Here is a 22,066-nt window from a genome sequence, read left to right as displayed (position 1 = left end):
GGAAATCAGTGGAAATCAAAGAAAGTCATTCGGTCGACTCACTTGATGAGCCTGTCGGAGTGATTCCGGAGTGAAGTGACTGACTAAGCTACATTGAAACGTGCACACTGCAGGAAGGTCAGTCCCGCGCCACAGATGCAGAACACTGTGGGGAGCAGGAGGTGTGCTGATACTTACTGCCGCTGCGGTGGGTGAGACTGTCCTCCAGTGAGTTGGATCCGGAGCCGACGGACGAGCTGTCCTGACTGTCTGGCTGCGGCAGCGTCAGGAAGCCTTCGCTGGACTCGGAGCGGGGAGGAGTCTGTGTGAGAGAGCGCATGCGCTCACGACTCTTTGGCTTGATGAGCTTCCTCATCTTCAGTGTGATCCAGTTGCCCCTCCTGCAGAAACAGCAACTCTTATCATGTGATCTATGTCCTGTTTTATTATTACATGAAATGCTCACAGACAGAGCAGATCTGAGGTTTTAAACTCTATGAAAGAACTTCAGGCTGTATTGTGACCGTGGTTCTCTGAGGCATCTGAGCTCGTCCACAATAACATCTTTAGGTTAATGGCCAGTCTGGTCCTGGAGCCCTCAACACTGCACATTTTATAGGTCTCCTTTGTCTTCCACATACATTTCAGGGTTTGGAGCCGATAACCTGAATCAGGCATATTTGATTAAGGAGACAAGCAAAATGTGCAGTGTTGGGGGCTCCAGGAACGTGGTTGGGAACCACTGCATTAGGGAAGCCTATGATCCACTGCATGGACACAGGTCCACATTCCTAATCAGCGCTTCCGAGCAGATAAAAATGTCCTCTATCACATTCAGAGAACCAGGGTTGTAGTCTAGTCATAACCTAAACTCCCCGGGGATACAGACAGTGTCCACTTGTTCAGTCACTTGACAACTAGTCAGTATTCAGGACACCTGGAATCTCTCCAAGATTTCCCTTCAACATCACATGTACAGGAGATAACCTAGTAACATCCAGCCAAATCTCATAAGCTTGTGGAGAGAAGCCCTGTCTGCTGCTGCCCATACGTCCTCAACAGAGATACATGAATTTCTCTAGTAGAATAAAGACTCAGCCCTCCTGGTAGAAATAGGCCTTTAAGTGAATTAGCCAACGTAATGGTATCTGTCATTCCAGAGGTCTTTATCCATGCTCCTGGAGACCCACTCACCTGCAACGTTTATTTCCAACCTGCTTCAACATATCTGCCTGTATTTTCCAATGGATCCTGAAGACCTTGATTGTCTGTCTAGTTCAGGTGAGTTTGATCAGGGTTGGAGCTAAACTCTGCAGGACAGTGAACCTCGAGGAGCAGGGTTGAAGGCTTCTGTGTTACTCTATGAAACAGCTGTTGCAAACACACAGAAAGCTGTTCCTTAAGCTTTGTGCCTGTCCCATCTAAACACACACTCAATGGCCTCAGTGGGAATAAATCGTGCAATCTGTTCTCCTCCGCAGAACCGAAGAGAGTAAAAATGACACACAGGGATTTCTACTCTCAAACAACCTAATCCCGGTTTAATCACCTTAGGCAGAAATGCTGAATTTGGAGTAAGACCAGCCTGGAGAAATTCAGCATGAATCTGAGGAGGCGTTCAGGGTGCATGCAGCTCAGTGATGGACCTTCAAGAAGTCAATGCAGTGCAAGTATTTTATTCTTTCTACATAAGGAACGAGGACCAGTGCATTCGCTGTATAAATGATGAAATTCTCACAGGTGAGTGAGTTGTCACTGAATGTACTAAATCAATTTATAAAAGTGCATCTGCATAATAGCATTAGCAGTCCATAGAAATGTTTGAGAACAACCGTTTATCCTGGCTCTTATCTTGCACTTTCTGGAGTCCATGTGCCGCAGGGAGGGTATATGAGTTTAGATGAAAGCATCACTCTCTGAAGGCCATTACAGACCTAAGAGGTGCGTTTCCAGGCAGTGATGCTGCTCGAGACCATCCTGAACTTTTGACATTTGGGATGGTAAATGTACTGAGCCACACTGTGTAAAAGGATGTGCCAGGACTGTTCTGCAGCAGACTGGGCTGTGTTTCCCAAAAGTGCTGTGAGCCCAAGTAGACTGTATTTGGGATGGTAAATGTACTGAGCCACACTGTGTAAAAGGATGTGCCAGGACTGTTCTGCAGCAGACTGGGCTGTTTCCCAAAAGTGCTGTGAGCCCAAGTAGACTGTAAAAACCATAGGCACCAGCAGTCTTTACCAGGCACTTTGGCTTATGATGCCTTTGGGAAACAGCGTAGATTGATTAGTGAGGCAGACTAGTGATTTAAAAGTACAACTCAGAAAATATTACAGGGAGTGCAATTCTCAGTTACCCTATTGAAGGCCTGTGCTTAGCATGCATTTATCTGTGAGAAACTGATCGGGGTCAGGTAGACACATTTTGATATTGTACCTTCTCTCTAGTCTTCCACTATCAGGTTACTAATTTTGCTAACACGCAGAGAAAAGTGTTTTTCATTCCCCTGCCAGATTCTCCATCTCCTCTAGGTCATCAATATTCATGATTAGGTCTACCACTACAATGTCATCAGCAAATATTATCAGTTTGCATTTCCTGCCTCTCAAAGCATTTCAAAATTAAAGAGTTGAGTACTAAGGGCAGTAATTGCCCAGTCTGCATGTTAAACATTTGAAAGTACCCTGGAGCTAGCTGGTTGCTAGCTGGTTAGCATTCCTGTAGTGTAGCCCAAACAGTAGAGCACGGTGCTAACAATGTCAAGGTCACCGGCTGAATTGAATTCTGACGGAATCCATGAACTGAGAACGATTGAATGCAATGCAAGTTGCCAGTAGGGATATGCCGGCATCAAATTTTCATGTTGCAGTTAATTGCTAATGCTATTAATCTTTGTTTAAAAAATACAAGTCTTAGTTCATGTTAGCTCATTAAATAACACCGCTGCAGCTCTCGATTTTAACAACCTGTTATTAAATATTGTAATTACCTAAGATTAATGAATGTTCAGAAGAATGTTTCATTGGCCGTTAATGTTAACTAATGAAGCCCTAATGTAAAGTGTGACCGAGCAATAAAGAATCAAAACACTTTCAGACAATATCTAGAGCATGTTGTAGTCCAGATTAAAATGTAAAAAAAGTTTGAAAATAAATAGCCTATTAAGTCTAAATATGTCAGTATTTGGCGCTGTGATGAACATCAGAGCAAATACACAAATCTGAACGGCTGTTTAAATCATTTAAACACGATTCAGAAACAGAAAGTAGTGCAGCTGCTGTGTTTACAGGGTTTCTGGGGTAACGGCTGCATTTATTATTCCTCCAGAGCGTCTCTCGCGCGCTCCGCCATGTGCTTCTCGTCCGTGCTTGTTTACATCAGAGTGCGCGCGCGTCTCTCACGCAGCATACAGCGCTGTTGTGCATTTTGACCAGTTGATGGGAAAAGTATTCTTAAAATGCATTCAAAATTCTGAATAATTTGTAATATATAATTATTCACGGTATTTAGAAGTGCCCACGATAACAATATCGTGCATATTCATTACCGTGATATACCGCATTACCGAATACCGGCACAAGTCTAATTGCAAGTTGCTTTAAAAGCATCAGTTAAATGGTTAAATATGAATGGGTTATGAAGAACCACCTGTGATGTCATGGGGTCACATATGAGGGCAGTAATCCCACAAAATACACAACATTTGAAATCCTTGTACATTCCACTTCCAAAGTTATTCAAGGACCTAGCGGAAACCACTTTAGTAATCTGAATAATATTACTCACACTCTAGAGAAATGCAATAACACTTAGACTGAACCTTTTAAGGGCCACACCCAGTAGTTATAACTGTGAGGGCATGAGTGCAATATGTTCTCCTGAGAGAGCAGATCTAAGTGAGATGCCATGGACTGACATATAACAGCTGCATCACCTCTGCAGCAGAGCAAGGAGCAACGCTGTCTGACTCTATCTGATGTTCAGAGTGAAGGAACCATATGGCAGAGCACTGAGCACAGATATCCCAAAGCATCCAGATCTAGTGGTGTTTCTTTCCCTCAGCGAGAAGAACAGTGGACATTGCTAGATGTCTAATGAGCCAAGCAAATCTAAGTCAGCCCTTCTGCATCTCTGTCAGGGCGTAGTCTTCATTTCCCAGAATTGAAAAGACTACTGACAAGTGTCAGGGTAAATGAGCCCTTTCCAAGTTCACTTTAATGCCTAAAGTTTAGATTCCTCATTCGGTTCAGGAAAGCCAGGAAGGTCTGGCATGTTATAAGTATAGTGAAGTGCAGAAACTTCACTTGTAGCCTTGAGTAATTAGCCTGAACTAGAGCTCCCGGCCATTTATTGTCTAGTCTTAGCGCTGCTTGATGTCTAGTGTTGTGTTAAGGAAGAAATCAGCCTGCGTATCTTGCTTTCATCCTTATCAGGGGGATCGGCCGGAGCTGCAATAGAGAGCAAGTCATCGTCTGGTAAGACGTGAGCTAGCTTCTTCAGCTCCATGCTTCCCCCTCCAGCAAGCTGGTCAGCCCAGTCCTTTGATGAAGCCGGGGTTTTGGCTGCAGACCACTCAAGGGGTCTCTCCACAGACAGATGTCATGAGAGTTGACCTAAAGAGAACATACATAACCCAGGCTCTGGCAAATTACCCAAAATATAAACCAAACTAAATGTTTATAGGTTCCAGCAAACAAGTGTGCGGTTATCTCTTCTTTTTGTCAATGCTGTTTATAATGTGAAGGCTCCAACTCCATATATCACTGTTACATACAGCATTCTGTGGAGAATTCAGACAGTTTGGATGCGGTTTGTGCTCTGAAGGGCAGACCGGTTGATTTGTGCAAATGATCCGCTCTGTGCTATCCTGTCTCTGGATCACACTGGTGTATGCTGCACAATAACAGGCTTCATTCACTCAAATGGGAACAGTGAATGAGCGAACAAGTGGCGGACATTGGACAGAGCTTTAGTCTTATACATTCTCACCCCAGAAAGCATTTCTCCAGTGCATTGTGCTGTCATACCCGTGTTACAAACACAACCAGTGATCTGCGTGAGATGATGTGCTTACCTTCGTGGAGGTGATGGGTCATAAAATTTATACTGATCCATAATCTTCTCCTCGAGTTTCTCTTTCTGTCTCCTCAGTTCATTGAGCTTGTCACTGTGTGTGTGAGAGAGACAGTGAGAAGTATGGTAGTGCATCATTCATTACAGGAAAATAGCTTGAGAAGATGAACAAGAATGAGGGTAAAATAAGAGGTGTGAATTAGAAATATGGTGATGTCACACATGTATTGTCTCTGCTCGACGTGGAACAGGTCTTTGCTCTCCATGGTCTGCTCCAGCAGGGTCCGGTTCTGCAGCATGAGGGTCTGGATCTGATCCAGCAAATGCCGGTTCTCTTCCTCTAGGTTCCCCTTCAGCTGACTTAACAACTGCAGAACACATTTCACACAAACACAGTTACCCTCCACTCACCTCGCCAGTTTACATGTGCACATGAGAACTTCACATGTTGACGTGAGATCGGGAGTTGTAGAGCCATACACAATAGAGCACATAATAACATGCAAAAACAATGTGAAACGAAAGACGACTACTGCTAGATATATGCAATAAAGCACATGTATAATTTTTATGTGGATAGTGCGGTGTATTTGGGTCTCGTGTGAACATGTAAAGTGTTCTCACAAAGATACACCCTACTGTCCTGCTGAGGGTGACGGCTGTTGGGCATTGAATAAATCAAGTCTGATTCTGATTATTATCATTTTTTATAAAAAAAACAAAAAGAAATTATGAAGCTCAAGTTTCAATCTCTGCAGACGTTATCGGTGTCCCCCGCTGGACAAACTACAGTTGAGGACTGAATTGGTGCTGTGTGAGATGCTGTAGTTGCTAGATATATGCAATAAAGCACATGTATAATTTTTATGTGGATAGTGCGGTGTATTTGGGTCTCGTGTGAACATGTAAAGTGTTCTCACAAAGATACACCCTACTGTCCTGCTGAGGGTGACGGCTGTTGGGCATTGAATAAATTAAGTCTGATTCTGATTATTATCATTTTTTATAAAAAAAACAAAAAGAAATTCTGAAGCTCAAGTTTCAATCTCTGCAGACGTTATCGGTGTCCCCCGCTGGACAAACTACAGTTGAGGAGTGAATTGGTGCTGTGTGAGATGCTGTAGCGTGTACCTCGCACTGGTTGGTGAGTTTGGTGGAGGTTATGTCCAGCTGCTGGTACTGTTCTTTGAGTTTGGAGAACTCGGCCTCCAGACGCGTCTGCTCCAGCCGGGCCATGTTCAGCTGACTCTTAAGAGTCTTATGATCTGTCTGCAGAAGCTCATTGTCCTTCAGGAGCTGCTGGTGTGTGGAGCTCAGCCTGCACACAGGAGAGACGCTCATGAGAGATGGGCCTCAGTCAAGACAGACGCTCGCTCATCCTGACACTCACGTGTGGTGCTCCTCTCTGAGCCTCTGGTACTGTGTAGCTGTGTCCTGATGACTCTTGCTGTCAGAGATCATCTTCTCTCGCTCTGCTGTGAGATCTCTCTCCAGCTGCTCCAGCTCGGTCTTCTGCTTCAGCAGCTGATTGTACCTGCACACACACACACACACACGTCCTCCACTGTTTAAGAATGTAAATGTGATTGCTGAATGAATGGTGAGGGTCGTGCTGTCTGCACCTGTTCTCCAGGCTGCGGTGCTGTAGCTCCAGGCTCTTGTGGCCGCTCTTCAGCTCTCCGTGTTTGCCGATCAGATCCTCGTACTCCGACGCTTGTCTCTCGTGCACCGCAGACAGCTTCTCGTGGTCGTGCAGCAGCAGATCGTAGACCGTGCGCAGTTCCTCCTTCTCTCGTATGGCCACGTCCCTCTCGCTCTCTGTGCCGGACTGCTGCGTCTGCAGCTGAGCATTCTGGGACATGAGAGCGGTGCTCCGAGAGTTCAGTGTTGAGTTCTCTACCTGCCAGCACATCATAAACTTGTTTATCTCAAAGTGCACTCATGGTAAACGAGCACACGGCAGACGTCAGCAGAGGAATAACATCAGTTTAAGATCATTTTGTGCTCTCTCTCAGGGGCCTGAAAAGCTTTCACGACCAAACTCCTGTTACATTCATGAGGAGAAACATCTATCACACCCTTTCTCTCAGAAATAGGACAGCGTTTGACTGGATACCTGTGTGAGCAGAGCGACTCTGACCTGTAGTTTGGCGTTCTGTGTTTGTAGTGTGGTGTTGTTCTCCTGTTGAGACGCGGCCTGTCTCTGAAGAGCTAATATCTGCGCCTGGAGATTCCCGCTCTGAGACTCCAGCTGCTTCAGCTGCGTCCGGAGAGCCTGCTTCTCTGCGTGGAGAGTGGCGTTCTGGACAAACATCAGCAATATCAGCTGCTGTGCTTACATAAAGACATTCTGATACCGCTGAGCTGGTACTCACGTTTCTCTCCACCTCTATGAGTCGGTCTTTGACCTTCAGAAGCTCTCGCGTGGCCTCCTGACTCTGCTTCTCCCACTTGCTCTGTGTGTCCTCCCGTCCTCGAGCAGGCGAGCTCTGAGCCGAACACTCCTCCTCCTGACGCTGGCGCAGGGCCTCGTAGTTCTTCTTCACCTGTGGGTGGACAAAACAAGGCTTAATGAACACAATCTGAAGTCACTGCCAACCAGCCAAACAAAGCCTGACGCCCAACCGTTTTGAGCTCCTGTCGTAGCTGCTGGTTGAGGTTGGAGGACTCCTGCAGTCGGGCTTCTAGAGCAGCGATCTTCTCCGCTTTGATCTCCAGAGAGGACTTCAGAGTGGACTCCAGTTTACACTCTAGAAGCTTAAACCTGACAAACAAGAAACACAGCGTTATACAGGTGACAATCGTGACTCCAGTATTCATGTAAATTCATTGCAGTCCTAGCCCTAAAGTGATCATTCCATGTGTGAATTACCTGTCATCAGAGCTCTCTTCACCACCCAGAAGCCCCTCTTTATTGAGGCCGATCTTCTCAAGCTCATGGGTCAGCTTCTCCAGGTCATTGTTAATCTGCTGGGTCTTTAATTTTTCATTGACAAGCTCCTGCATCAGGGAACATCACAGTAAGTGTCATGCAAGCAGTCCACAGTCAAGCATGCTAACCGTGTTTGCTTGGTTACCTCTCTCAGAGTGACCAGGGTCTTCTTGTCTATGGTTGCTTGTTTGACCAGTTCCTTATTTTCCTTCTCCAAGTCTTTCACATGACCACAAGTGTCTTTGAGAGTGGCGACCTCCTTGCCCAGCGTGCGGTTCTCCTTCTCGAGATAAGAGATGCGCAGGTTGTCTTCATCGAGTCTGGAGTCTTTGATTTCAGCCTGCTGTCGCAGCCGTTTATTCTCCTTCTCCAGCTGCTTCTTGTCCTTCTCCAGCTGACTGTTCTCCTGCTCCAGGGCTGTGTTCTCCTGCGCCAGCTGCTCCAGGCCTTTGCTGGAGATCTTCAGCTCCTCCAGACTCTGCTGCAGGCTCTGGTTCTCCACCTCAGTGTCCTGCAGCTCGCCCTCCAGCTGCTGAATCTTGCGGCTGCCGGTCTCCAGGGCTTTCTGGAGCCGCTGGTTCTCTGCGTCGAGGCTTTGGTAACTGACTTCCAGACGCTCGTTTTTTTTGGACGAAGCCTTCAGCAGCTCGAGACTCTTTTTGAGTTGGGTTCTCTCGTTCTCCAGCTCTTTGTTCTCCAGCTCCAGCTGGGCAGCCTTGGCTCCGCAGGACCGTAAAGACTCCACCATGCGCCGGAGCTCCAGGTTTTCTTCGTCCAGCTGAGCGTTCTCCTTCTCCAGGACCTCCAGCTGATAGGAAACATTCCTCAGACCGTCCGCTGCTTTCTTCAGCTTCCTGCTCTCTGCTTCCAGCTCGGCATTCTCCTTCTCCAGCACCTCCACCTTCCCGCAGGTGATGGTGAGAGCAGCAAGACGCTTCTGCAGACTCTCCTTCTCTCGCTCCAGTCGATGGACCTCCATCTCCAGCTCCTCGGCTCTTTCTCCTTTCTCTTTGTAGTGCACTAGGTCTTTGCGAAGCTGTTTGCGCTCAAACTCCACCTTGTTGAGCTTGCTGCTGGTCTCTTTGATGGACTCGTGCAGCACGCGGTTTTCTTTCTCGATGTCTTTGACGCGGGCCTCAGCACTGACCTGAGAGCGCTGTCTGAGAGAGGTGATGGTCTGGTTCAGATGATCGTTCTCCTGTTCCAGACCATTGACCTGCGTCACAACCAGACACAGTGTGCCAGGTAAGAGAGATCGTTGAACAACGTGCACAGGACCGTTTAAAGCCATCACAAAAACCAAAAAAGATTTCTGAAATCCTAGACCATTCAACTGATTCTCAGGTAAAAACAATTAGATCATGTTCATCTTGTAGTTATGGAGTTCAAGTTGATTTGTCAAACTGTTCTTGAATAACTTGTGAATGGATGTGGACGTGGGGCTATATCTTATGTGCATTTAGACCAAACCTGGTGCGTGTCAGCCATGACCTGAAGGTACTCAAGCAGGGTTCTAATCTTTGTCTTGTTGGATTCAGTAGCATGTCGAGTTGATCGATACCTAATTTATCCATCTAGGCCTCTGTGCATTTTGTCATAAAACACTGTATTTTATGGACACATTAATTATCACTACGAAACTTGACATGTATCATCAGCAGCATGCCTGAAGGTACTCAAAACTGTTGTTTTTTTTCTGTAGAAAACTGTTACAAGGAAAGTTTTAAAGTGTGTTAAAATGTTACCTTATAGCCTATTCGACTTAGTGTGCAGCCTTGTTTTATTTATTTTTTTAATATTAGACCAGGGGCTAATGTTGAAAATGAGCTGTATTAGCTAAACTGGCACATTTATAGAGATGATTAATATCATGCACTGTCCCTGTATGTCTGAAAACAACTGCGCCAAATACAGTAGATTAGCGTCGGCAGTAGTGAGAGGTCGGGCAGGTGCTGGCTCGCTGCTATCAAGCCAACATTTTCCTAAAAATTTCTTTGTTCATAGCCACTTTTTTCGAAGTAAGATTATTTTATGGACTATGTTCTATGTTGTGGCACTTGTAGTCAATTCGGTACGACTGTGTATGGAAATGAATCAAGCTCAGTATACAGAAAATGTGATCACCTGTTCAAATCACTTGGTGCTTCCTTCGTACCTTGGATATATCGGTACATCTTTGCCTGTTGGACAATTTGCATCCTATCGCAGTATTCTTAATTATGGGAAGGCGATCATTCCAACTGTTACATCGAAAAATAATGTGATAAAGTGTAAACCATCAAAATTGTAGAGGAAATTTTCTGGATACCTACTTTTTACGCTGTTGCTTGCGGGGGATGTGCACCTGAATCCGGGCCCACGTGCGGACGAGATGGGCCAAGATTGGCACCATCAAACTACAATTGCTGGGAGTGTGTATCAGCGTTCGACTTTGGAGGATATTACCTTGGGATATAGATTCTCTATTGACGGTGATTCGCCTACTGTGGATGTTGGTCAAGTGGGTGAGTCTTTCGTTGGTTTAACACCGGTGACTACATTTCAGGCTGGCGTTCCATCAGGCGATGTTCCATCGGCTATATCAAACCATGTGCAAAGGACTACATCAATATTACTGAATAAATCAATGCGCAAGATAAATCTGTGTGAGGAGAGCGACTCTGACCTGTAGTTTGGCGTTCTGTGTTTGTAGTGTGGTGTTGTTCTCCTGTTGAGACGCGGCCTGTCTCTGAAGAGCTAATATCTGCGCCTGGAGATTCCCGCTCTGAGACTCCAGCTGCTTCAGCTGCGTCCGGAGAGCCTGCTTCTCTGCGTGGAGAGTGGCGTTCTGGACAAACATCAGCAACATCAGCTGCTGTGCTAACGTAAAGACATTCTGATAGCGCTGAGCTGGTACTCACGTTTCTCTCCACCTCTATGAGTCGGTCTTTGACCTTCAGAAGCTCTCGCGTGGCCTCCTGACTCTGCTTCTCCCACTTGCTCTGTGTGTCCTCCCGTCCTCGAGCAGGCGAGCTCTGAGCCGAACACTCCTCCTCCTGACGCTGGCGCAGGGCCTCGTAGTTCTTCTTCACCTGTGGGTGGACAAAACAAGGCTTAATGAACACAATCTGAAGTCACTGCCAACCAGCCAAACAAAGCCTGACGCCCAACCGTTTTGAGCTCCTGTCGTAGCTGCTGGTTGAGGTTGGAGGACTCCTGCAGTCGGGCTTCTAGAGCAGCGATCTTCTCCGCTTTGATCTCCAGAGAGGACTTCAGAGTGGACTCCAGTTTACACTCTAGAAGCTTAAACCTGACAAACAAGAAACACAGCGTTATACAGGTGACAATCGTGACTCCAGTATTCATGTAAATTCATTGCAGTCCTAGCCCTAAAGTGATCATTCCATGTGTGAATTACCTGTCATCAGAGCTCTCTTCACCACCCAGAAGCCCCTCTTTATTGAGGCCGATCTTCTCAAGCTCATGGGTCAGCTTCTCCAGGTCATTGTTAATCTGCTGGGTCTTTAATTTTTCATTGACAAGCTCCTGCATCAGGAAACATCACAGTAAGAGTCATGCAAGCAGTCCACAGTCAAGCATGCACCAGCTAACCGTGTTTGCTTGGTTACCTCTCTCAGAGTGACCAGGGTCTTCTTGTCTATGGTTGCTTGTTTGACCAGTTCCTTATTGTCCTTCTCCAAGTCTTTCACGCGACCACACATGTCTTTGAGAGCGGCGACCTCCTTGCCCAGCGTGCGGTTCTCCTTCTCGAGATGAGAGATGCGCAGGTTGTCTTCATCGAGTCTGGAGTCTTTGATTTCAGCCTGCTGTCGCAGCCGTTTGTTCTCCTTCTCCAGCTGCTTCTTGTCCTTCTCCAGCTGACTGTTCTCCTGCTCCAGGGCTGTGTTCTCCTGCGCCAGCTGCTCCAGGCCTTTGCTGGAGATCTTCAGCTCCTCCAGACTCTGCTGCAGGCTCTGGTTCTCCACCTCCGTGTCCTGCAGCTCTCCCTCCAGCTGCTGAATCTTGCGGCTGCCAGACTCCAGGGCTTTCTGGAGCCTCTGGTTCTCTGCGTCGAGGCTTTGGTAACTGACTTCCAGACGCTCGTTTTTTTTGGACGAAGCCTTCAGCAGCTCGAGACTCTTTTTGAGTTGGGTTCTCTCGTTCTCCAGCTCTTTGTTCTCCAGCTCCAGCTGGGCAGCCTTGGCTCCGCAGGACCGTAAAGACTCCACCATGCGCCGGAGCTCCAGGTTTTCTTCGTCCAGCTGAGCGTTCTCCTTCTCCAGGACCTCCAGCTGATAGGAAACATTCCTCAGACCGTCTGCTGCTTTCTTCAGCTTCCTGCTCTCCGCTTCCAGCTCAGCATTCTCCTTCTCCAGCACCTCCACCTTCCCGCAGGTGATGGCGAGAGCAGCGAGACGCTTCTGCAGACTCTCCTTCTCTCGCTCCAGTCGATGGACCTCCATCTCCAGCTCCTCGGCTCTTTCTCCTTTCTCTCTGTAGTGCTCCAGGTCTTTGCGAAGCTGTTTGCGCTCAAACTCCACCTTGTTGAGCTTGCTGCTGGTCTCTTTGATGGACTCGTGCAGCACGCGGTTTTCTTTCTCGATGTCTTTGACGCGGGCCTCAGCACTGACCTGAGAGCGCTGTCTGAGAGAGGTGATGGTCTGGTTCAGATGATCGTTCTCCTGTTCCAGACCCTTGACCTGCGTCACAACCAGACACAGTGTGCCAGGTAAGAGAGATCGTTGAACAACGTGCACAGGACCGTTTAAAGCCATCACAAAAACCAAAAAAGATTTCTGAAATCCTAGACCATTCAACTGATTCTCAGGTAAAAACAATTAGATCATGTTCATCTTGTAGTTATGGAGTTCAAGTTGATTTGTCAAACTGTTCTTGAATAACTTGTGAATGGATGTGGACGTGGGGCTATATCTTATGTGCATTTAGACCAAACCTGGTGCGTGTCAGCGATGACCTGAAGGTACTCAAGCAGGGTTCTAATCTTTGTCTTGTTGGATTCAGTAGCATGTCGAGTTGATCGATACCTAATTTATCCATCTAGGCCTCTGTGCATTTTGTCATAAAACACTGTATTTTATGGACACATTAATTATCACTACGAAACTTGACATGTATCATCAGCAGCATGCCTGAAGGTACTCAAAACTGTTGTTTTTTTTCTGTAGAAAACTGTTACAAGGAAAGTTTTAAAGTGTGTTAAAATGTTACCTTATAGCCTATTCGACTTAGTGTGCAGCCTTGTTTTATTTATTTTTTTAATATTAGACCAGGGGCTAATGTTGAAAATGAGCTGTATTAGCTAAACTGGCACATTTATAGAGATGATTAATATCATGCACTGTCCCTGTATGTCTGAAAACAACTGCGCCAAATACAGTAGATTAGCGTCGGCAGTAGTGAGAGGTCGGGCAGGTGCTGGCTCGCTGCTATCAAGCCAACATTTTCCTAAAAATTTCTTTGTTCATAGCCACTTTTTTCGAAGTAAGATTATTTTATGGACTATGTTCTATGTTGTGGCACTTGTAGTCAATTCGGTACGACTGTGTATGGAAATGAATCAAGCTCAGTATACAGAAAATGTGATCACCTGTTCAAATCACTTGGTGCTTCCTTCGTACCTTGGATATATCGGTACATCTTTGCCTGTTGGACAATTTGCATCCTATCGCAGTATTCTTAATTATGGGAAGGCGATCATTCCAACTGTTACATCGAAAAATAATGTGATAAAGTGTAAACCATCAAAATTGTAGAGGAAATTTTCTGGATACCTACTTTTTACGCTGTTGCTTGCGGGGGATGTGCACCTGAATCCGGGCCCACGTGCGGACGAGATGGGCCAAGATTGGCACCATCAAACTACAATTGCTGGGAGTGTGTATCAGCGTTCGACTTTGGAGGATATTACCTTGGGATATAGATTCTCTATTGACGGTGATTCGCCTACTGTGGATGTTGGTCAAGTGGGTGAGTCTTTCGTTGGTTTAACACCGGTGACTACATTTCAGGCTGGCGTTCCATCAGGCGATGTTCCATCGGCTATATCAAACCATGTGCAAAGGACTACATCAATATTACTGAATAAATCAATGCGCAAGATAAATCCGGCAATTATAAAGCATCGTTGTTTTAAGCTTTTTAGAACAGTAAATCATGCTCGTATTCTTTGGGATTGTCGATCGAAACCAAGTGGAATACTAGGTGGACATTTAAACATTCGAAGTGTTATTCCCAAAAATGATCAAATACACCATCTTTTATATGAATCAAATTTGGATTTTTTATGTTTATCAGAAACATGGTTGCATGAAGATTCCCCTGCTGATATGTTAAATGTGTGTGGTTATCAAATGTATAGACGAGATCGAATAGCTGGCATTGTGAAATTTTAACTAAATATGGGTTTTTAAGTTGGGGAAATATGATTAAATTTGCAGATATTTTACTTGTGTTCAAAATTTTGCATGGTTTGGCTCCGCTCCCACTTAATAAATTTATCAGGAAAAATTTGAATTCTTTTACTAGAGCCACTACTAGAGGGGACTGTATAATACCATATAGAAGTACTACTTTTGGGCAATCAGTATTTTCTTATAGAGCAGTACATGCTTGGAATACTATACCCATAGAATTAAGAAATATTACATCTCTTGCTCCTTTTCTGAATCGGTAAAAGGGTGGTTATTGGATAATCAAATATGTCTTCATAATTTGAAGTAGTGTTTCTTTTTTCCTTTTTTTTTTATTTTTTTATATTGTATTCTGGTTTTTGTAATATGTTTGTCTCTGCTTTGTGTATTTGTGAATTATGGTTCTTACCATCACCCTGCCAGGGACTGCAGATGAAAATTAGCCTGAATGACTAAATCTGGCACATTTACATAGTAGACTTGTTTACTCATGTTAATTAATGTGTATTGTCCCTTTTAAATAAAATAAAAAACAAACAAACAAACAGTAAAGGTAAACATGGCTTAATTTTCCAGTGCACTAATGCCTTGAAGTTTAGTGATGAAACTATGGAGTAATCAGATAAGTAAAAAATAAACTAGTGTAAATCCGCCAGCATGAACCAATAGGTCCTCTACTGGTAATCTGTCAGCCAATGAGCTCTCATGCAGCCTAGCTTCAGTGCTGCTGTAAGCATGCACTAATCTCCTAACGACACACAGCAGAGCGTTTCTAAAGGGGTGAGCCTTCAACAAAACAGCTCAGACACACTTAGGCCATTAGTTAAATAAACCTAAGGGTATCCCGGTCCAGGTGCACACAGGTGACCAGTTAAATAAGCTCCAGGTACACCTAGCAAGTCAGTGGGCTAGTGTTACACCTAAGCCTAACCTGCGGTTAGCAGCTCTTGGTGGTAGATCGACATTGTTGGGGGCTCATGTTTTGTGTAGGCATTTATGCATGTTTCACATGTCAGTGTACTTGCTCAGCAGATCTAGTCCTCTAAGACCAAATTCATTACCTTGTCATGTCATTACCATGCTAAACCTTCATTCTGTCACGAGGAAAAGATTATGACTTCTCCCACTTGACTGTTAGGGCATCAGACACATGACAGTTATTTAAATAAATTTGTCTGGAGGACATGGAAAGCTCGAGGCAGAATAAAATGAATTATTATGTCAATTCCCAATGATTCAGCAGTGTAAGATGAATGAGATGCAGGGTTGTGTGTGTGAGTGCGGTGTACCTGTCTGTCGGAGTTCTGCTGGAGCGTCTCCAGGGTTTTCTTCAGCCGTGCCTTCTCCTTCAGCAGGTCTGTGCTCAGACTCTCAGTGCTGCGCAGACTCTCTCTGTCTGCAGCCAGCTCCACCTGCAGCTGCTCCAGCTGCACAAACACACAGCGCTTCATACACTCATCACATCCTCACAGAGCTGACATATGGACACACACACGCTCATAATGAGCAATCAAACTCGTATGAGCGGCTAATGCTCCGGAAGCAGCTTAACTCAACCCAAACCAGATTTAAACTCAGATTACTCGCTGATGAATATGATCCTGCTCTGAGAGCTCAGTTCCCGTAAACACCACACAACATTTTAGCCCATTCTCTTCAAACAGTTCTCCTTTCTTTGTGTGAGGAACAGAATTTATTCACAGCTTAGTTACACTATTTGAAGCCACATCAAAATGTACTTCCTCACTTCTATTCCTGGTCTCACTGAAGGATTCATCAGCGCACATTACTCTAAAGATGTTTGGTTTCATAATCCTTCGTCAGAATGTAATCTCTCTTATTTTTAATATAGAGACACTTTTCATCATGACTTATGAATTCAAGTCTCAAGAACTAACACTATGCATTCAGAAATATCTGACGAGTTATTCCTGAGGACTGTGCTGAGAAGCGTCTGGACTCTGACCTGCTGGCTGAGTTTCTGGTTGTGTTTCTCCAGCTCCTCCATGCTCTTCAGCAGCATCTGATTCTCCTTCTCCAGCTTCAGCAGCTGACTGGACGCCAGCTCGTTCACCTCGTGACCCAGAGACTTCTGCGGCACTGCACTCACAACAGCCCACAGAGTCACGCTCACAGCCCACGGACACCAGCCTCTCATTTAGAAAACATCCTGTATTTGGGTCACTTCACCATCTTGGCAAACCATCATAATCTGGGATCTATCCTGAAACGTGCTCCACATACACACACATGTCTCGTACCTTCAGTGAGCTCGGGAGTGGTCTTGGAGAGCTGCTCCAGTTCCCAGCCCAGATGCAGAGACTCGTCCATGCTCTGTTTCTGGGCCATCTCTAGCATCAGGTTCTCCTCCAGCAGCTCCTCCAAGCGCTTTCGGTCCATGTCTCGCTCCTGAAACACAGCAACAGTACGGCGGGAATGAGTCCATGCAGTCACTATCATGATTGAGTTTTATAATGTTGGCTTTTTATGCTCAGAGAGAGGACACTAAGGAGCTGCTGTATTGATGGACTATAGATGTGATCGTTCTGTGCTCTCTCACCATCTCCAGGTCATGGATCTTGTTTTGAAGCTGCAGGTTTTCCTTCTCCAGCTCATGGTGTTTATCAGACCGAGCTCTGAAAGACTCCAGCTGGTCCTCCAGCATGCTCTTGGTCTCCAGCAGAACCTGATTGTCCTCCCTCAGTTCCTACATGAACACATGTGATCAGTGAGCTCCAGCAGACCCAGCGCTCCCTGATGAACACACTCGGTCACGCACCTCCACTCTGGTCCTGTAGAACTCGATGTCGTGGAGCTTCTCTTTGTAGCGTGTCACTTCACTCTCCAGCTTGTCCACCCTGATGGCCTTCTCTCTGAGAGCGTCCAGCTCGTCTCGGTACGCCCGCAGCGAGCGCGCGTCACACAGCAGCTGCAGGTTCTGACACACAATACCACCTTTTACAACCACCTCTATATACACACAAACCTGCTTTCAGAAGAGATAGGTATGACAACTGCTCAACATTTCAGATGCTGCTCATCAGTCACAGTAAAAACCAATGAATTCATGAAAAAAACACAACATTGTGCAGCATCTGGTTTTAAGAACCACAGATATCTACGGTACGGTGCAGAATTAATGGTGAACTAAATGCTGTGACTTGCAGTGTCATGCTGTACGCTTCCATTGTACGGAAAAAAGCAGCACAAAGCCTCTTCAAAATATTCCACAAAATGATCATAAATGATGACAGAACAGTGATTTAGGGGTGAAGTATCGCTTTAAGAGGCTGAGGGTATATTTATCACTATTTGATAGTCGGCGTCTGTCAACACACGTGTGATGACCGTCTAAGTGAAGCTCTGGTGTGTAAGCTGTTTGTTACACACTAGAACTCGCAACACAGATGCCAGAGATGAAGCTAAGCGGAGTGTTTTGCAGTCCTGGGGATGATAGAAAGACGCCTCACTTCCTGCTGCAGTCTCTTGACCTCAGTCTCCACGTGCTCCAGCTCCTGTCTGCAGTCCAGCAGATGCTCGGTCTTCTCCTCTCTGAAACACGAGCGTTACAGCAGCGTTAGTGGGGCTGCAGCCTCTGATAATGGCCTTCATTCACCTGAAACTGTAAGACACTGCACCAGAAAACATCTACTCATGAACCACTGGAGAGCTGTGGCCACGGTTGATCAACTGCACAGCAACAGAATGAGCCAGCGCTGTGATCAGTGGGGAACAGAAAGTGGAGCTGTGTGACTCTTTTATGGCACACAGACTAAAATAGACTGTCCTCTTTTACAGTTTTTTGCAGTGAAAGAGCAAGAACAGAAGCCAGGCAAAGAGCCGTGGCCTCATTCTAGATGTAAGAACCAGCCTGAACGGGACGCTGTGTGCAAGCTCTTCTCATAAAGCCATGTGTTTTAATGCTTGTAGAAAATCTCTCTCATCCACTTACAAATGACTTGAGACATGAATTAACCTTCTTGTAATCTCTGCATTAGAAAATACAGGCTTTTCACCTGCCCAACATTTTTTACATAAATGACAGAAATGATTTTAACTGAAGAGCAACTATCTCGCCAGAGTGTTGTTCTCAACTGTCTCCAACAATGAAAATCACTTTATATGTTCAATTCACTGCAGGTGGAAACTCTGCTGGATTCGACTGGACTCACCTCGGACAGTCGTTCAATGCTGTCAATGTAAATGATTCAACAGGGCTTGAGTTAAAGAGTTAGCAGCCTGTCAAAGCAGCGTTAGGGTTAGGGTTTAAGATAACGTTCCACGTCATGTACAGTCATAAAGCGCCACTGTTACGGCTCTCCAGGAGTCTGGAGTAAATGTTGGTCTGAGAGAACATCAGCAAACAGAAAGACGTGCTTCACACTGTGTTCAGGGGAATAGAGCTGCTAGCCGCACATGAAGAGCTTCAGCAGAGCAGACGAGCGTCTGAACTCAATCACGCTGCATTAGACGAGTGCTCAGATGATTCCAGTAAACAGCTTCCCTGCTCTCCAGCACTTCCTCTAACGGCTCTCTATTGTCTCCACACAGAGGGGAAGCTGAATAACTGATGACAGGTACTCACAGCTCCTGCCGCAGGCGTCTGATCCTGGCTTTAGCATCGGCCAGCTCCACCGACAGATGCTGCACACTCTCCGTGCGTCTCATGCTCGACTCACCGGGTGACGGAGCGGAGTGCAGAGAGCTGAGCCCACTGTCCCTCTCCAGAGTCAGAGACACCATCATCTGATGCCACAACACACACACACACACACACATGTGAGTGTGTGCATGCGTGCAAGTGTGTGTGTGTGTGTGTGAGTGTGTGTGTGTGTGTGTGTGCATGCGTGCAAGTGTGTGTGTGTGCATGCGTGCAAGTGTGTGTGTGTGTGTGTGTGTGAGTGTGTGCGTGCGAGTGTGTGTGTGTGTGTGTGTGTATCACAGATAAAGGAAGGTTATTCCATAGTCTCGGTCCAACTATTGCAAATAGTAAAATGTAGATAGTATGTTTTCTAGCTGGATGTTGTGCTTACGATCAATCACATCTCTACATTCAACCAAACTGATTTGCAGAAATCAAAACACGAGTCCCGCTCGCTGTGAAGCGGGTGCAAATAGGTATCATCCTGTAACACTGACACAAATTCAATTTAATTTGCTTCCAATCTTGATTTGATTTGAGTCAATATCAATTGATTTGGTTATATATCAGATACAGTATATACATTTTTCTCAAAGCAAAAAGAATCTCAACTAAATCGATCGGTCAAGCCACATTAAAGAGCGTCAAAACCACATTTATTGTTTGAATTTTGTCATTAAATGTACAGAATTTGAAGGCTGAGACTTGATTTCATAACAAAAATTACAAAGCACAAAGATTATTGTGATTATTGGTTTGCAGGCGCCCTACAAATAATGTTTAGAGAGGTTTTGCTCAGGCATCAACTCAAAACAGCACTAAAAGACTGATTCTTGGGATTTAAGTAAGGGATAATGTAATCGCAGAATAACCCCCGACAGGGTGATCATCAGGGCTGCACGATTAATCGAAATCCAACCGGAATCACGAGCTGGCTTGATGCATGAATCACAAAGGCTGCGATTTTGAATGAAATAAAAATATATGCTGCTCATGCTCATGAGTTTGAGTCGCTTATAACGTGCATCTGATTAAGAACCACACTCTCCACACATCCTCTCAAACATTTATAAACCTGTTGATGACAACATTATAACATGATTTTACTCCAAAACATCAGTCGAGAGTTTGAAATAACTTCATTTTCTGATCTGATGTGGCTTCTTGTCACAGAACGAGGCAGGAAATATATTCTATACTGTAATAAAGGCTTTGTCGATTAGCATTGCATTATATATTGACTTTATTATTATGAAAATACTTGAGACGCTGTGAAGAACACCGTTAAACCATATATTGTCGTAGGTTTATTGTCTTCATGTTTCATCAGTTCATACGTTTCTATCTTCTTTTTATTCAGTCACAGCGATAGCCTGATATCAGGGATTTCCTGGAGCGTCTTGAGTTCTATTACTGCTGTGAGGTATTTGTGGAGTTTCTGCGTGAGGGCGCCCTCTGGCGTCCAGTATGAATGAAACAAACATTACATGTGTTTAGCACTCAGCAATGCACTCAGTCCTAGTTTGGCCATAAATACTTCTCTCTGAAGAAATTTGAAGTAAACATATGATAATCCATGTTTTTCTTCAGTGTATAGAATTGTACAGGACTTTTTTTTCTTTCCCCACAGTTGATGTATAAAAGGCTCATATTTCATATTAAAGACATGGACTCCGTTTTTGATTTTACATGCGTCCGGATAAAAATTAAGAAACTACTGTCAAATACTTCTGTCATAACAGTATCATGTGATGTACAGTTATAAGCCTGTATGTTAACAGGTAACCCTGCAGTTTTCTGTAAAACAATAGTTTACTGTAAAATAAAATTAGTATTGTTATTATCGTATTAATTTATCTAATTATTTTATTGTTATTTTTTTGTTAATTTGTTTTAAAAATTGCATTTAAATCGCAATTTTAACCAGAAAAATCGCAATTATGTTTTTTCCCCAAATCGTGCAGCCCTAGTGATCGACGTGAAGCGGGGGGGTCTTGTGAGACCCTGAAGAGGGTTATTCTGCGATAACAACTGGTTCTACATGCCTCATAAGTACATAATTAGACACGAAATATTGATTTGAGTGGAAATATTTGAACGCAAAGCTTCTGTGAACACAGCAAGCGAACAAGCGGCAAGTTCAAACTAGACGGACATTTAAGAGCTACAGTGCTGTCACACCACTTATTACACAACAATATTTTATTAGTTAACCAAACGCAAAGCTTCCATGCAGAGAAACAGTTCCTAGCAAGCGTATAGCGCCGACTTCAGTTACCCGGATGAGTCTGTGTTATCAGCTTTCACCCGTTATTATCGCGGGATAACACACCTCGGAATGTAGCGACTGACCAATCAGAATCAAGTATTCCACAGAGCCACGTAATAAGAATCAATATCGGTTCATCAGAATGAGAATCGGTCAAAATCGAGTAATGGATATTGTATGTATATTATATGTTAGATAAAAGCCTGTGGTCAGTGAGCGAGTCACATGGGCATGCATTAACTACACGTGTGTGTGTGTGTGAGTGAGTGAGTGAGTGAGTGTGTGTGAGTGAGTGAGTGAGTGAGTGAGTGAGTGAGTGAGTGAGTGAGTGAGTGAGTGAGTGAGTGTGTGCGCGCGCGAGTTACCTCAGCGTGTTGGTCTCTCTCGTCTACGAGGCGCTTGAGGTTAAAGATCAGCTGTCTGAAGACGGCATCTTTATCTTGCAGGACGGACTCACTCTCCTCCACACACTGAAGGTCAAACACGTTGTCTTGGTTATGGGTCACCTGCACACACACACACACACACACACACACACACACACACACACACACACAGAGGGTCAGAGGTCAGCTGCGCAGTGAGCTCGGCTCGTGACGTCATGTGACACACACCTCCTGAATGTGAGCGGCGATGGCTGCCCGCGTGTCAAAGTCCAGCGTCTGGATCCGGTCGATGTAGTCCTCCTTCCTGTTACACTGAGACACACAGAGAGTGTGATGAGCAGTGAGTCGTGAACACTGATCATGTGACCCGTGTGTGTG

At 45.1% G+C, this 22,066-nt stretch overlaps 1 protein-coding gene across 4 annotated transcripts in view; it reads right to left on the bottom strand.

Moving 5' to 3' along the window:
- The window catches only part of LOC107571558 (girdin), a 53,120-nt gene that overhangs the window by 16,097 nt on the left and 14,957 nt on the right, over positions 1 to 22,066 (bottom strand). For all 4 annotated transcript variants that reach the window (XM_016257882.1, XM_016257879.1, XM_016257881.1 and 1 more), the window contains exons 6-25: positions 21,917 to 22,000; positions 21,668 to 21,808; positions 18,977 to 19,137; positions 17,862 to 17,943; positions 17,171 to 17,329; positions 16,952 to 17,098; positions 16,653 to 16,800; positions 16,358 to 16,491; positions 15,681 to 15,818; positions 11,590 to 12,660; positions 11,379 to 11,506; positions 11,132 to 11,270; positions 10,882 to 11,052; positions 10,647 to 10,808; positions 6,672 to 6,949; positions 6,440 to 6,583; positions 6,181 to 6,367; positions 5,272 to 5,417; positions 5,051 to 5,143; positions 178 to 380 (exon numbers count right to left, since the gene is read on the bottom strand). In XM_016257882.1, the coding sequence (XP_016113368.1) occupies positions 178 to 380; positions 5,051 to 5,143; positions 5,272 to 5,417; positions 6,181 to 6,367; positions 6,440 to 6,583; positions 6,672 to 6,949; positions 10,647 to 10,808; positions 10,882 to 11,052; positions 11,132 to 11,270; positions 11,379 to 11,506; positions 11,590 to 12,660; positions 15,681 to 15,818; positions 16,358 to 16,491; positions 16,653 to 16,800; positions 16,952 to 17,098; positions 17,171 to 17,329; positions 17,862 to 17,943; positions 18,977 to 19,137; positions 21,668 to 21,808; positions 21,917 to 22,000 (3,916 nt within the window). The remainder of the gene's footprint in view (positions 1 to 177; positions 381 to 5,050; positions 5,144 to 5,271; positions 5,418 to 6,180; positions 6,368 to 6,439; positions 6,584 to 6,671; positions 6,950 to 10,646; positions 10,809 to 10,881; positions 11,053 to 11,131; positions 11,271 to 11,378; positions 11,507 to 11,589; positions 12,661 to 15,680; positions 15,819 to 16,357; positions 16,492 to 16,652; positions 16,801 to 16,951; positions 17,099 to 17,170; positions 17,330 to 17,861; positions 17,944 to 18,976; positions 19,138 to 21,667; positions 21,809 to 21,916; positions 22,001 to 22,066) is intronic.

This window comes from Sinocyclocheilus grahami, unplaced genomic scaffold (genome assembly GCF_001515645.1).
Source record: "Sinocyclocheilus grahami isolate Dianchi unplaced genomic scaffold, SAMN03320097.WGS_v1.1 scaffold1613.1, whole genome shotgun sequence".
Classification (NCBI taxonomy): Eukaryota; Metazoa; Chordata; class Actinopteri; order Cypriniformes; family Cyprinidae; genus Sinocyclocheilus; species Sinocyclocheilus grahami.
This window is presented reverse-complemented; position numbering and strand designations above follow the sequence as displayed.